At 40.7% G+C, this 15,025-nt stretch overlaps 1 protein-coding gene across 2 annotated transcripts; it reads right to left on the bottom strand.

The window, feature by feature from the left end:
- Nucleotides 1–316: 316 nt before the first annotated feature.
- Nucleotides 317–14,178, bottom strand: LOC146316927 (transcription factor 12-like). Of its 2 annotated transcripts, XM_084734653.1 has the most exons (14): nt 13,987–14,178; nt 11,239–11,338; nt 9,471–9,616; nt 9,250–9,373; nt 9,089–9,159; nt 8,614–8,710; nt 8,430–8,503; nt 7,011–7,187; nt 6,665–6,826; nt 6,208–6,328; nt 5,943–6,096; nt 2,681–2,910; nt 1,465–1,642; nt 317–1,315 (listed from the first exon to the last, which is right to left on the bottom strand). In XM_084734653.1, exons 1-13 carry the CDS (start codon nt 14,053–14,055, stop codon nt 1,500–1,502), a joined length of 1,668 nt encoding a protein of 555 aa, XP_084590779.1. In that variant the 5' UTR covers nt 14,056–14,178; the 3' UTR covers nt 317–1,315; nt 1,465–1,499. The 2 variants fall into 2 exon arrangements, with proteins under 2 accessions (XP_084590779.1, XP_084590780.1); XM_084734654.1 differs by lacking the exon at nt 6,665–6,826.
- Nucleotides 14,179–15,025: the final 847 nt, after the last annotated feature.

Below are 15,025 nucleotides of genomic sequence, written 5' to 3'. Positions count from 1 at the left end.
AGTAAGTAGGGAGATGAGTGAGTAGTTCTGGTTGCTTTGATCTGAATCTGTGAGATAACCCCGCCCCTTCATTTGTTTATAAGAATTGGAAATAAAAAGAACAGGGAAATAACTAAATGTCATCTTAGGAAGTAAAAGTCCCCTGAAATAAATACGTTTTTACTTTTTATTTATTTGTTCATTCATTTATGATAAAGTTTGTCATCCAAATATTCATTTACTGTGAGCATAAATGTTTTGAGTGCTGTATATACTGTGTATGTGATGTGTGTGTTTTAGCTGACTAAAATATATTAAAGGCCATACAGACTCAAAGTATTTGAAAAAAGACATTTATTGCTACATGATCATTTTGACACATGCCTGTAGGCTACTTCAAACTGTACACAGACTGTACATGGTATGATAGGAGTATTTCAGGTTATTTTTGATTACTATTTATTATTGTATGTGATAAGCAAACAAGACATCAATTATTCTGTAATACTGTATTGCTCAGAGCATGAGATGTGGCTACATCTAGGAAAAACTGCACAAAAAGGGTTTTGTTGTGTAAAATCAGAGCGATAAAAGTAAATAAAGACATTATGAAATTCACAATATTTGTATAAAAGATAAGTTACATAACTTAGAAAAAAGCTGAAATCTTCTATTAAAAACTCAAACATGCAAAGAGCTTCGACTACATCTGGAAAGCAGTAATTACACTGAGAAGAAGAGCTGGGAGTCTGTCCACCAGTGTATCATTAAGTGTAATAACAGTGCTATAACACAAATTTGTAACAAATATACAAATAAAAGATGACGCCCACATGTTAAAGAACATTCTCGGAGATCTGTTCATTCACAGAATGGTCAAACTCCTGCAACACACACACTCAGTCACGCTCACACATCACAGGACAAATGAAATCCGCTGTCTGAACACACAAATGTGGGAATGTCAGTAAGTCCTCTGAGCTCGGTGGAAATCACGAGTGTACGTGGTAAATAGTGATACACTGTAAAAGTCGGTCAGAAACATATCTGGCTCTGCAGATGACGCCTACTCATCCTTTCAGATATATTCAAACAGACAGATAATCAATAAATATACAAAATATGTACAAAACATCTGCAGCTTACAATGCATTTGTCTGTTACAAGTAAAGTTTAGGCACAAAGTTAGAAGTCCGCTCGGGAAGTGAGGAGATGATTGTTCAACTGCATCACAAACAGAGAGGGTCGACCTCCCTGCGTGTCTGGTCCGAATTCAGAAGGAACGCTGGACGTCCGAAAACAGCTGGATGCTCCTGGGATGCTCTTCACTCAACATCTGGAAAAGAAAGACACAGCGGCATGAGAAATAATGACAAAATGAGACCTTTTAAAGAGGAATTTACTGTTCAATATCTCAACAATCTTTCCTGTGTTTACAGAAAATGGTTCAGTTTTATCACTGATATGTAAGGTAATGTTACATACTTGATGCTGGATTTGATGTGGTCGTTTTCAGATGCTCAGAGGTGGCCCATGGGGTTTGCTGGGTCTGTCAGACCAGGATGGAAAGCGAGCTGCATGGACTGTGGGTCCGTCATGACTGCAGATGCCTTCTCTTCCTCTCTCCTCCGCAGACACGCAGCCTTCGGGTTCAGGTTCCTCTCTGTGGGATTCAACAAACAATGAGTTAGCGTTGGACTAAATAAAGAAACTGAAGATGTCGTGCACTGGTGCACGGGTATTATTCATGTCTATCCCCTGTGTAACGCAAATTCAGATATTTCAGATCTGCACAAAAGTGCAGCATGTAAGAACTGGCCATCAGTTGAATTCATACTCCAAACGGGCAGCATATAGCAGTTAGAGTAAGCACTATCTGCTGCTGCAAACTGTAGCTGCCGTTAGCTAGTAAGCTAAGCTAGTCGTGAAGCAGTGGAGGAGCAAGCAGGATATTGGGCATGCTGGGGTCAGCTCAAGGTGCAAGGAGCCAAACTTGGCAAGATAACCACCTTGTTTGGGGCAGACTGGATGCTACAGTGATTCACTATCACCTTTTGAGGTATAAAGTTATATTATATCTGTGTCTCAATTTGAGTACTTCTGTTAGTACACTGTCATGTAGTGCACTTGTACACACATGGTACTCACTTGCAAGAGCGTGAATTTCGACAGGGTGGTGCTCTCTCTCTCAATTTGTGCATGATTGCATGCATGACTTATTCAGTGTTCTCTGCAGCCACTGCAGTCATGCCATGTTTAAAACCTGCTCTAATCATTATTTTTATATTAGCAATTGATCAAATTACTAACTAATGTAATGCAATGAACTCATCAGGTTCATCTTTCTGCACTTTGTTCCAATTCTTTCACACGTTAAGGTTTTGGTTGGAAGTTTTAGGCCACAGCAGGCCTCTGTTTATGGTAAAAATAGACTAAAAATGCAAAGCACCTGCCCAGCACCAAACAGCAGATACATTTAGTGACAAGCTGGTGGAGCATTTAGCAGCTTAAGATATTTACTTTCTGATACAGAACTAAAAAGGGTGAATACTGGACTAAGATTCAGGTGGACAAAAAATCAAAATAAATGATTATGTTGCTCAGTATCTGCCAATAGTACAATTGTTTTGCACTCAAGTGTAAAAAATGAATGAATGCATGTTTAACTTGGGGAAAAAAATCAAGCGACTGACGCACAGACCTCTGACTTGTTGCTCCAGGCTGAGGATCACTGCCACGGCCTGGTGCAGCACCAGCAGTTTCGTCTGTGGCTTCTCGCTCTTCAGGTGCAGCTGACACATGTGACCCAGCTCCTTGAAGGCCTCGTTGATGTCCCGCACACGCAGACGTTCACGGGCGTTGTTGGCCATCCTCCTCTCGCGCTCACGCTCGGCCTTCTGCTCGGGGCTCAGATCCTCATCCTCATGGATGCTACAACATAAGCAGCGTATGAGAAAACAACAGTTCATTGAATCTTGAAGTGGATCTTACAGAAAACTTAATACACACGAGAGATGTGGACAGATTTAAGGAGCAAGACGCAGATTTTGTGGTTGTTCTGCCAGTAATATTTGTAGTCATTTTACATCACTTTGCAGTTGTTCTGCACCATTCTTTGGCTATTTACTGTCTCTTAATGGTTGTTTTGTATCTTTTTGAGGCCATTTTGCATCTTTTTGTAGTTGTTACAAATTTCTCTGTAATTTTGTGGATCTTTGGGATTGTTTGTGTACCTTTGTGATAATTTCATGTATCTGTTGCTGTCTTATGGCACTTCTGTGTCTCTTTGTGGTCATTTTGTGCCTTTGTTGTTGTTTAATAGTAAATTTGTGTGTCTTTGTGGTGATTTTGTGTCTCTTTCTGGTCGTTTTGTGTTTCTGTTGTTGTTTTATGGTGATTTTGTGTCTCTTTGGGTAACATTTTGCAGGTTAGGGACGCCTGACCCTCTGTGTCCAGTCAGCCTGTTGAATAAAGCTTCCAAGACAAGAGGACTGTGTTGAGTTATACTGTGGATTTCTGTGCCCTCTGCTGGTCACTGAGCAGACAACACGTTATTGATTCTCCTGATGTCATCTGATACACCCTCATCTGTTCTGTGAAAGATGCTTACATACAACATAGTACACTGACAACAAGGTCATGTGATCAGAGACACATTTTTGAATAATTAATCCACAGCTTTTGTTTTTTTTAAATCAAAATGATACTCAAGCGGTGCACTTTGGGTCACATTCTAACTATTCTATTTTTTTTCAATCATTGTCTAATTCAGTTGGAATAAGAAACCGAAATAAAGAAAAACATCCAGTGTTAAAATTGTTGCCGGAGGGTCGTCCACATACATCCACATCAATATCCCTCAACTAGATTATAGATGCAGATAAAAAGAAGAGATGCACTCAGGCATCAGAGCTGATGTCATGAAGACGTTTGTCCTGAAGTGACCTCTGAGCCGAGAGACACCAGGACAAACGCTTGAATTTTCAAGATGTGCAGCACGAGTTTAAATCACAGACACTCACTTTATAAATCCATGTTTTTAATGAGCCTAAAATGCCCTCATCAATCATCATCATGTAATTAATATGTCTTGAAATTATAACTATTGTTTTTCTTCTTTCTTTCTTCTTTCTTAATATTATATTGATTTTAGGTTGCAAACATCTGACTAGCTTTTTAGCTAATTCTGGCATATTTATAATAATGTTTACACACTGTTTCTGGTAAATAAATAAATAAAGTCTGTAAATAATTAATCAAGTCTGATGTCACAATTATTAATTTAACAGAAAAGTAATTGGCAATTATTTTGATAAAAGATTAATTGTTAAATTAATTTATTAAGCAAAAACTGGCAAACATTATGTTGTTTTTTTCTCAGTTTTATATTTTTGTAATTTCAGCATCTTTGGATCTCAGACTGTTGGTCGAACCAAACAAGCAAATGGTTCATTAGAGCTGAAAGAATTGTTTCATAAAATGATTAGTCAACTTAAAGAAAATTAGTTGCCAATTTTTTTGAGAATCAATTAATAATTTCAGTCAAATTTCAAGCAAAAAATTTAAAGTATTTGCTGGATCCAGCTTCTTAAATGTGAGGATTTGCTGTCTGACATAACATCATAGAGAATTTTCCTCTATTTTAAAGACTAAACGATTAATTGAGAAAAATAATCAGAAGATTAACTGATAATGAAAATAACTGTTGGTTGCAGCTTTTATTGCTAAGTGCAGTGAAAACTCTGTCTATACTGTATTTAACTATTAATGGCTTGTGAAGGCAGGATACGGCAGGTATTATTTATGATGCCCTTGTGTTTAGGGGATTTTTCGATAAGCCACACTAAGAAGATTCATTGTTCTGTCATTGATGTCTTTACTATTTACTGTATGTCCGGACAGCTCCTCTTTTTTCCCCGTTTAATTCACTGCAACTTAATTCAACGTGAAGAAGAAATATGAGGCAGAGCTCAATAGGCTGGCCTGGACACAGCTGTCCCTCACAGCTGGGGGTCCGACAGTATTTTAAATTAGTGAAACTGCAACGGCAAGAAAGCTCCAATACTTGGCTTTGAGTGAGGAGCATTTATTTTGAAATCTGCCGTGCTACTTTACTGTCACAAAATACAATCTACTTTCCTGCTCCATTCCTTTTTATTCATTTCAGATTATTAATCATACACATCACAAACATTTCAGCACAATTAGACTGGAGCAGTTTTTCTTTGACTGTCAGTGCTCATCAGCTGGTTTTATATTCAAAACTAGTTTTACAGTGTTTCTGCAGGGCCTTAAAAAGTCTAATATCAAATAATCCTTAATTTTAGACCTTAAAATGTCTATGATATGATTTTGACAGATCTTAAAAACTGATTGAATCATGAAGTTAACGTTGATTGCACTCTAACAACAACAAAACAAAAACAAACATTGGCCCAATAACTACTAATGCAAACTGTGCTTGTACTTTTTTGGCAGCACACTGACTTTCTCGCTTTAATAACACAGCATGCAGCCATTGTGACGCAAATTAACGAGCAAGCAATTACAAATACTTTAATTACTTTTTAGCCAGCTTGCCATGTTAGAATTATTGTGTTTTTGGAAGTACTGTTCAGTTTAAATTGTGCAAAATCAAAACACGACTTCAAGGTTGCAAGAAAGCATTGGTAGGTGATGCTGCTAGCAAGCAAAGTGCACATGTGCATCTGTGTGTGTTTATGTGTGTGTGTGTGTGTGAGAGAGAGAGAGAGAGAAAGAGAGAGAGAGGGGGTGATTTGGTATTTGCGCTGGGAATGATTTGGGGCCACAAACAAAATCTTGTTTAGGCCCCCAAAATCCTAAGGCCAGCCCTGGTGAAATAGGTCTTAAATAGCACCATAATGGTCTTAAAAAGACTGGAAAAAGTTTTAAATTCAACTGTTTAGCTCTGCTTAGAGGAAAGCGGGACAGAAAGTGTTTACCTGTTCCCTCCGCTGTTTTCTCCTTGTGTTTTGTGTTCACTCTCTTCATCTGATCTCTGGCTGTCAGAGCTGTGACTGTGATTGGTGTGAATCATGTCCTCCCTTTCTCCGCTTTCCATCTTCAGCTCCAGATTGCCCTGAACGCCCAGGCCTCCTGTGGGAGATCACGAAAAATAACAAAAATTGAATAAAACTGTGACATCTATAGCTTAAAGGTTCATGAGTGCGGGTAAAGGAGGGGAAATTTATGAGAGGAACGACTCGCCTCTGCCTCCGGCTTGCATGGGCTGATGTGTGGCCCTCTGTCTGGCGGGCTGGTACGGGTGGCCGTTTTGTGTGCGGCTCTGGAAGGCTGTGTGGTTGTTGTTCATACTGACAGCTTCAACCTTTATGACACAGAAAGAACGGGATGAGATACGAGCGACATTCACAGTATACAACTCTTAGATCCACAAGTAAGTCACAAACCCAACATCTGCACTCTCATTTCCGACCCGACGTAACACTGAGTAGATCTCTCGCTCTACAGAATTAATTTAATCTCAGACAATCTTAATCCTGCCCTTAAAACTACCATATACTCCCTAAACATACCACTAATTCTCTTCAGGAATGATTCACTTCTAAGCGACACATCATTTGGAAAAATAAAAGTGAGAGAATTTAATACCCCCCCTTCCCCCAAAGGATTAGACTAAAAACCCCTTTTCCCCTGCATATACTTCCACTCCAGCTGGGCCAAAATCCCCTGGTCCACTGAGAGGGAAACATGCTGGAATGGGACGACGCAGGCCTCCCCCATCACCCCACAGTGGAATTAGAGTCCGCACATACTGTACGCCCTCCATACAAGGGCGACGCGCGTTCCCATTGTGCTCAGTTTCCTATTTCAAGGACAACAACCTTTACATGAGGAAAACATGCAGACATAATGGGTGGAAAATTCCTGAAACTGAATACAGACACACGCACACACTGTACACACACACACAACATGGAATTTACACACACACAAACACACACGCCTGCCTGTCTTTCCTTAAATACTTCAAAGAAATGGTTTATAACCATGGCTGGAGTGTGACAGGTGAGCGGCAGAGTGCCGGCCGATCCCGGGTGGCCGTGGTGGGTCTGGTTCAGCAGGCCGTGGATGTCGGTGGGCAGCCCAGCCGTGGGGCCCACAGCGTGGTTCCTCAGGACGTGGATCACATCGTCCAGTCTGTCCAGTCGGTCCTCCACCTGAGACTGCAAACACCAAGATACAAAAAAGTTAAAACCGTTAGTTGCTAATTGTTTAAAGTTTTTTGTGGCAACTTTGCTATCTGTTTTTGACACTTCAAAAAACCCTCCACACCGCAAACATACTTGCGTCCTGTCATGTCAGCAGAAAAAAAGTACTGGAAACTTAAAAGGAATTGTTTGATCATTTGAGAAAATAGGCCTTATCACTTTCTTGCTGAGGGTTATCTAATAAGATTGATACCAAACTCATGTCTACTCATTAAATATAAAGCTATAGCCAGCAGGTGACTGGTTTAGAGGAACAAAGTGTAGGATTTAGTGGCATCTAGTGGTGACGCTGCAGATCGCAACCAACTGAATACCCTTAGTCTCACCCTCTCCTTTCCAAGTGTGTAGGAGAACCTGAAAGATGGCTGATAAAATTGCGAAAAACACAGAAGACCACTTATAAAGCCGGTGTTTGGTTTGTCCCTGTTGGGCCACTGTTCCATTTCTGACATATTTTTCCCATAAATCCCTCTAAATCTTGCACTCTGAACCTTTGACTTAGCAAATCGGAAACAGAGGGCAGCTGGCTCTCTTTCTTGGCCAGGTGCAGTGACTTCCTGGTGGTTTGTTGTGGCCTCGAGGCTGCCTGGCGACCAGTCCGACACATAAATCCCGTAAAACCACAACTCGTCGATGTTAATCTTTGTTTTTTGTGGAAATTAAACAAAATAGTTGTAGCACGTTAATTAACGAGCTTTAGAGAAGCTGGCAGATTTCGTTACCTCTGGACAGAGCCCTATTTCCTGTCTCTATGCTAAGGTAACAGCTGCTTGCTGAAGCCCATTTCCGAACGAATTAAACTATTGCTTTAAGGTTTCTATGATTCCAGCAGCCATTAACAGTCTCTTCTGGATGTTTATGGCTAAGCCACTCTCCTCTGCTGCAAATTTAAACTGGTATATTAAGCAAACATTAACTTATTATTACTGGTAAAAATGGAATCTTTCATTATGGTCCAATTTTTCTAGGTATGTGGATATACTAATGCATTTATATATTTTACTTTTGTCTGTTTGAATATACCGTTTATACATTATACATTTTGATATTTAATATTTTTCAGTAGTGAATATATTCTACTTGTCTTTCTTACTCTTTTACATTTACTTTCTTATTATATTTGCTGCTGCAATGCTCTCATGAGTTTCATTTATCATTTATTTAGATATCCATCATGATATCACAGTAGGTCTTTACCAGTGATATAAGTGGAGACTCATAGTGTGGTGAGACTGGTGCCTGAACTGAACTCCGGGGCCACATGTTGGTACCTGAGAAGAAGAAAACATCCAAATTTAGTCCATAAAGGGGTTGGTAAGAAATAAGGTGAATAGTATTTGACTCTGGACAGCCTCTACGGCAGCACGTTACTTTGTTTTACCTGCAGGTTCAGCTGCGTTCGGCAGCGGGGACGGGGACCTCACCGGTGTGGACGAGCTGGAGGGGAAGCTGCTGCTGGTGTGATCAGGGGAATAAATCTGGCAGCAGACAGGGACAGCGAGAGAGAGAGGGAGAGGGAGGGGCAGGAGCGTGAGGAGGGCATGGATCATTTTAAAAGCACAACTTGTCATTTCTACGTAAGGTTTTACAGCTGCTGCCACAGCCTTTGGAGCAGGCTCGTAACCTGGACTAAACTCATCAATTCTGGTCATTTTACTAGTCAGCAGCCAATAAAAAGTCCAGCAGCACTTCGTTATTATGCACTAGTCTGTTACTGGCAGGGGCGAGCAACTATTTCCCTTTTGCATTATGCCGCTGGGGCTCAGAGGGCTTGGTTTTATGCTCTGGTCTGACTGTTTGAACATAACAGGGCATAGATGAGCCGGTCTAATGGGATTAAGGTGGTGCATACTTACAGAGGCCAGGGCTTTGCCCAGAGTATCGCCTGTCTGTGACCCTCCTGACGCATTTCTCTGACTCCCTGAGACTGAAAAAAGAATGAAGCTTGTAAAATATGACAGTCAAGAGCAAACAAACCTGAGCTTTAATAAACAGTGAGTGTTCTCCATTTCCTCACCTGTTGAATTCTCTGAGGTGTTGATTGATGGAGTGCGTGGTGCTGTGTTGTTGCGGTGAAAGGTGGACATTGGTGGGAGACCTCTGTTCATATCAGCAGCCATCACTGAATGCGGGGAGTAGTCCTGAACAGTAAAACAAAGCACACATATTTAATCATTCACAGGGGTTAATAAGCGCCGTGCTGCTGTCAACATCCAGCGTCCTGGAAGTAAATCTCACCAGGTGACTGTGTGGCGGAGGCTGCAGGTTGCTGTAGCTCGCCGGCTGCGTCTGGTGGGTTGTGGCTGCTCCCAGTGCACCTTCATAGCCCTGCTGGTTCAGCCCGTTTACGGCGCTCCAGATGTCAGGTGAATTGCTCGTCCCCTCTAAAACGGATAACGATATGTTATAGCCTGCACTGGAACAGCATCTCAAGCAGCCGGTCGAGTCATGAAGCTCTGCAGCGGCCTCTATGGACACCATGAAGACTTATCGCTCAGTTATTAATTTATATAACTGATGGGACAAACTTTATGTGCGGTCTATGAATCACAGGAAATACACAGTTTTTGAAACGCACTTTAAAAATGGTAATCAAACTCTAATGTGTGTGAAGGAATTGGTAGCATCAAGTGGTAATCTTACAAACACTTTGCATAGCCTCCCTTTTCAAGTGTGAAGGAAAATCTACAGTGGCAAAAACTTTGTCCACTCTAAGCTACTGTAGAAACATGGCGGTTCAACATGGCGGCCTCCATGGAAGAGGACCCACACCCTCTGTCAATATAAAGGGCTCATTCTAAGGTAATGAAAATACAACAACTCTTATTTTTAGGCGATTCTACACGATGAAAATGTACTTTAATGCCATTTTTAACTTAATTATGACTTAAAATTAAATATGACTTATATATCTTGACATCTGTTGGATGGACTGACATTAAGTTTTGTACAGACATTCACTCTAGCACCACCATGAATTTAACATTTCTGGTTAAGTAAAGATTAAGTAAAATATCTCAACAACTAATGGTGCATCCTCTGGCTTCCTGGCTTTGTGACCCAGCATTTCTATCTAGGTCAGCATCTTAATTACTTTGGTTTCCAACTAAACCTGCAAAACGGTATTCCCATTAGGTTTGTAGCTGCACTTTGTGCTAATTAGCCAATGATAGCATGCTAATACGCAAAACAAAGATAGTGAACATGGTAAGAATATCAGTTAATCTACTGATCTACTAATTATTTTCAAGATTTTTGCTTAATCTTTGAACCTATAAAATGTCCAAAAAATGTGAAAAAATGCAATTTCTGAGAGTCAAAAGTGACATTTTAAAATTGCTTCTTTTGTCCAACCAACAGTCCAAAACCCAAACTGTTTGTTTACTCCCCTATGTGACAAAGAAAAGCAGCAAAGTCTCACATTGAAAAAGCTGGAATCAGCAAATGTCTTTGCTTAAAAAATGACTGAAATGACTAATCCATTTTACCAATATATTTGGCGATTTGCTTACTTTTGATCGACTAATCAACTAATTGTTGCAGCTCTAATGGTAACATTATATCTGCTAAACATCAGCATGTTAGTATTGTCATTGTGAGCATGATAACATGCTGATTTTAGCATTTACCTCAAAGAACTGTGCCTAAATACAGCCTCACAGAGCTGCTAGCTTGGACAACTCTTGGTCTTGTTTCTTGGTTGTTTTTATCTTTTGTTTTATTTTATGGGTATTTATTTCTTATGCTCTGCAATCACTGTTGTTTGATTAGGATGGGGCACTGCAATTTCCATGATTTTATGGATGAATAAACTGAACCTTGAACCTTGAACATACACTAAGAGAAGGCCAATACAGTCAGTCATCTAAGCAGGTCAAAGTAGGTCACTGGTTTGCTCACAGAGTACTGTAAGTGTGTTTGGTATCATACAAAAGATGGACCAAAGTAAAATGTTCTAGAATGACTAGAATGATGATCAGGTTCATGTTGGATTATCTGAGCTCACCGAAGAAGGTGCTTGCGAACACATTGCTGGGGCCCTTGATGGATGGATGTAAAGATGAGTTCTGGTTGATGTCATCATTAGTGGGAGACTGCCCATAAACCTGAAGAGAAGAGCTTGTTTAAGGCAAAAAAAACCCAACAACTCTGAACCACAGCATAATGCACACAAACATTGATTTCCTATGTGTCTGTATCACTCAAACGGATCTTCCTGACACAAACGTGAATACTGCGAGCGCGAGCCGAAGCAACAGTATTACGAAAACAAAGCAGAGAGCTGATGCACACTTAGAGCTATTGCGATAATCCATAAGCTGCAGATCCATGCACCTCCTCATCCGGATTTAGGAACCATTCACCATGAGAAATCCCTGCCCTAATCGTGATCAGGTTCGGCTGGCTTCAGAGGACTGGGATACAATTCCCAACTGAAATTGAATTACAGGCCTTGTCATAGGAGAAACCCAACAGAGAAGTAATGATCCCGCTCTCTAGGAGACAAAATACTGTAAATAGAAAACAGATCCACCATTAAACTAAAGATACCTTTGGTTAGTGTTTTTTCTTTTAATTGTAAAGGCTAGAATCTGCACATATGCACAGAAAACACACCAACACATGCTCACTCACTCAAACACACCAAGAGGTCTGGGCTGCACCTGCACCTCCCTCAATTGCTTTGATGTGCCCCAGGAAATGAAAATAAACCTCCCTGCGCAGCATCAATGGGGTGTCAGTTACCCGGACGACAAGTTCTGTAAAGCAGGCTATTAAAGACTCTCTTGAGTATGCTCGCGCAAGGCTCGCACACACACAAAGACACACACACACACGCTTAAGCACACACACACACACGCAGCCGTGACCCTGGCTGGCATGAGTCCCATGGTGATTGTGGGCTAGGCCAAACAGAGGAGCCCCTGCCGACACTGGGCCCGTCTGAGCCGCCATGGGCAGCATATGGCGGAGGATAAAGCCAATTGTCCTCCTTACCATCAGCATAGCAGGCGACCCGTTAATAATGGTCACACCCCCGCCCCAGCACGCCCTCTCTGGCCCCCGCTGGAGAGGGGCCGTCACCATGGCATCCTCTTTTAGCATAGCATTGATTTAGGAACCATCAATCATGGCATCACAGATGATAAGGGCAAATAAAGACCACAACTAAGGCAGAATTTAAATACTACAAAACCTTCATATGTGCTTGAAATAATCAGTTTGAACACGTGTCTTCTTTGGAAATCTTTTCAAAGTTATTTTAATCTAAAAAATGTTTAAACTTGTACAAAAAGAACAAACAAATCCACTGTTTTCCTATTGTAAATGCACACAAGTATTATCATGCCAGATGAGTGAAATATCAACTTGCTATTCAGGGCCTATGCTGTGCTCCACCATGGCCAACTCCAGCCACATGCAACCAATTTTCTGCCTCTGTGATCCACGATGTCTGGATATGGTTAGTCTCACAGAGATCAAAGCTGCCTTTGATAATGGCTGCAGTGGTGGAGGGACTGCTCCAACATAGCAGGGTTAAATCAAATAGAAATAACAGCAATCTGCTTCATGTCAAGATGTTTGCTGCTGCTAGGCTTTGACTACATGGTGCTTATAGCTCGACAGGAAGCATCTCGAGTCTCACCGGTGCATTTTAACAGGAGTTTGTCAACATGAAACCACAAGGTAACCAACTGAATGCTGGCATTATTGTAGGTGCTGTTATTGTAAGTTATGCGATCACTTGAGGATAATTGTGATTTTTATTGTCAGATAGTTATTTTCTTATGTAAACATAATGTGGAGCTAGATAAAGAAATAAATTTGGGGTGCAACTAACAGATATTTCCATTATCAATTAATCTGTGTATCATTTTCTCAATTTATAAATTAGTTGCTTGCTCCAAAAAATGTCAGAAAACGGTGATCACTGTTTCCCAGAGCCAAAGGTGACATCCTTAAATGTCTTGTTTTGTCCACAGCCTTCAGTGTAATGTCAAAGAGGACTAAAGAAACCACATTTGAGAAGCTTAAATCAGAGAATTTGGACATTGTTTCCTAAAAAAAGGCTCAAAATGATTGAACAAGTATCAAAACAGTTCAAAATAATTCAATAGTTGGCAACTAATCGATTAATCAACTATTAGTTGCAGCTCTAAAATAAATATCCCACTGACCAATAGGCAACTCACAGAGACTTCTGACTTATAATGTTACACAAACTCTTGGTTTTTCTATTAATTCAAGTTACAACCACTGAAGTTTCAACTCCCAATTATAGACAAATCCTCAAGGAAGTGACAATGAATCTACAGTCATGACCTCTCCAAAACACACTCTGTTTCTCACTCAAACACACAGGGAAAGACACATGCAAACAAACAACATGAAACAACAACCTATTATCTTCCAAGAAATGTTGCATGCAGAGCAGGAAACATCAACTCTAAAATGTCTCACTAAAAAGAAGTATACAATGAAAACATCTTAATTATAATACTCTTAACTTTTATACAAGTTGCATGGGTGAATGCATTTCCTACTGATTTAAATTTTGTAAAATATCAGTTAAAGATCACACAGATCAACCACTGTTTACAGACGAAAACTAGTGTTTCATTATGTGAGTCAACATCTGAGAAGACAATTAAAGAGTGCAACAGCATCCTCAGCAAACACCCTGACAGTGTCATCATGCATCCACAGGAAAAACATCAAAGAGAAATAATAAATAAGAGATAAATATACTCACTGGCTTCATGTTGTAGCAATGCATTAGTGAGTTGCTGCCTGTGCCTGAGACAGGATGAGCACAGTACATAACTCTGTCTGGTTCAGTGCAACACTCCAAGGATTCACGATACAGTCCACACACAGCTCGTCTCTCCCCGTGTCTCTACTCATGTGTGTATGTAGTCCACATGCACTCCTTCCTCTAACCTACCCCTGCTGGTCATGCAGCTACCCGCAGACAACTTATGCAAATAAGGGCTGGACCATTCCAGACAGCAGAGAGGGGTGGCCAAGGGTTGATGCTATTACTGTACTTAAAAGCCTGGTCCAGAACATTATGAGCATCATATTTTTTTTATTTTGTTAGAGAAAATTCAGTTATAGTGTAGTCTTTAGTGTTTGGTGACTGTTAAAGGGCCTGTTTTTTGCAAAATGTCACCTTCAAAATAGCTGACACTTGTAATAATCAGGGAATTCCCCACCCACACATGATCAAACACCTTGACCACACCAAAGCAAAGAGAAAAAACTGCCATCACCAGTTTGGGTTGCACATTTTGTTTTTCAGCTGTCATCCTCCTTCTATGGCGCCCCATGTTGGTGTAAAATCATATGCAAGTGAGCTCAGAAATCCCTCCTCAGGACCTGCAGTGAGCAGCGATGACGCCATGAAGATTATCTCCTGTTAGACAGGTAGAGGTTTCCAGTAAACAGAGGACACCACACCCCTGTCTGTCTGGCCTACATTTACAAATAGAACAAGGTCTTAATTTGTAGGCACGTGTGGTGTGGCGAGCTCCTCCAGAGGCTGGGTTAAAGGTTATTTATATGGTACAGTCTGTCTGGGTGAGCTGCTAACGAAGAACACCTAAACAGTCAGACTTCCTGAGTGAGGTAAAATCCACTGTCTGCGGCCCCAGAGCTGCTGACACTGACTCTGACCTCCTGCTTGTGTAAACAATCCACTCAGATTTATGCTTTCAGGATCATTTCCTCACACACTTTCATTAGGAAGGCAACCGCCTTACACTGTCAAAATAAACTATTTATTTTAACTT

The sequence above is a fragment of the Lutjanus erythropterus genome, chromosome 13 (genome assembly GCF_056507025.1).
Source record: "Lutjanus erythropterus isolate fLutEry1 chromosome 13, fLutEry1.hap2, whole genome shotgun sequence".
NCBI classification, from domain to species: domain Eukaryota; kingdom Metazoa; phylum Chordata; class Actinopteri; order Lutjaniformes; family Lutjanidae; genus Lutjanus; species Lutjanus erythropterus.
The sequence above is the reverse complement of the archived record's forward strand: the minus strand, read 5'-3'. Positions and strand labels throughout refer to the sequence as shown.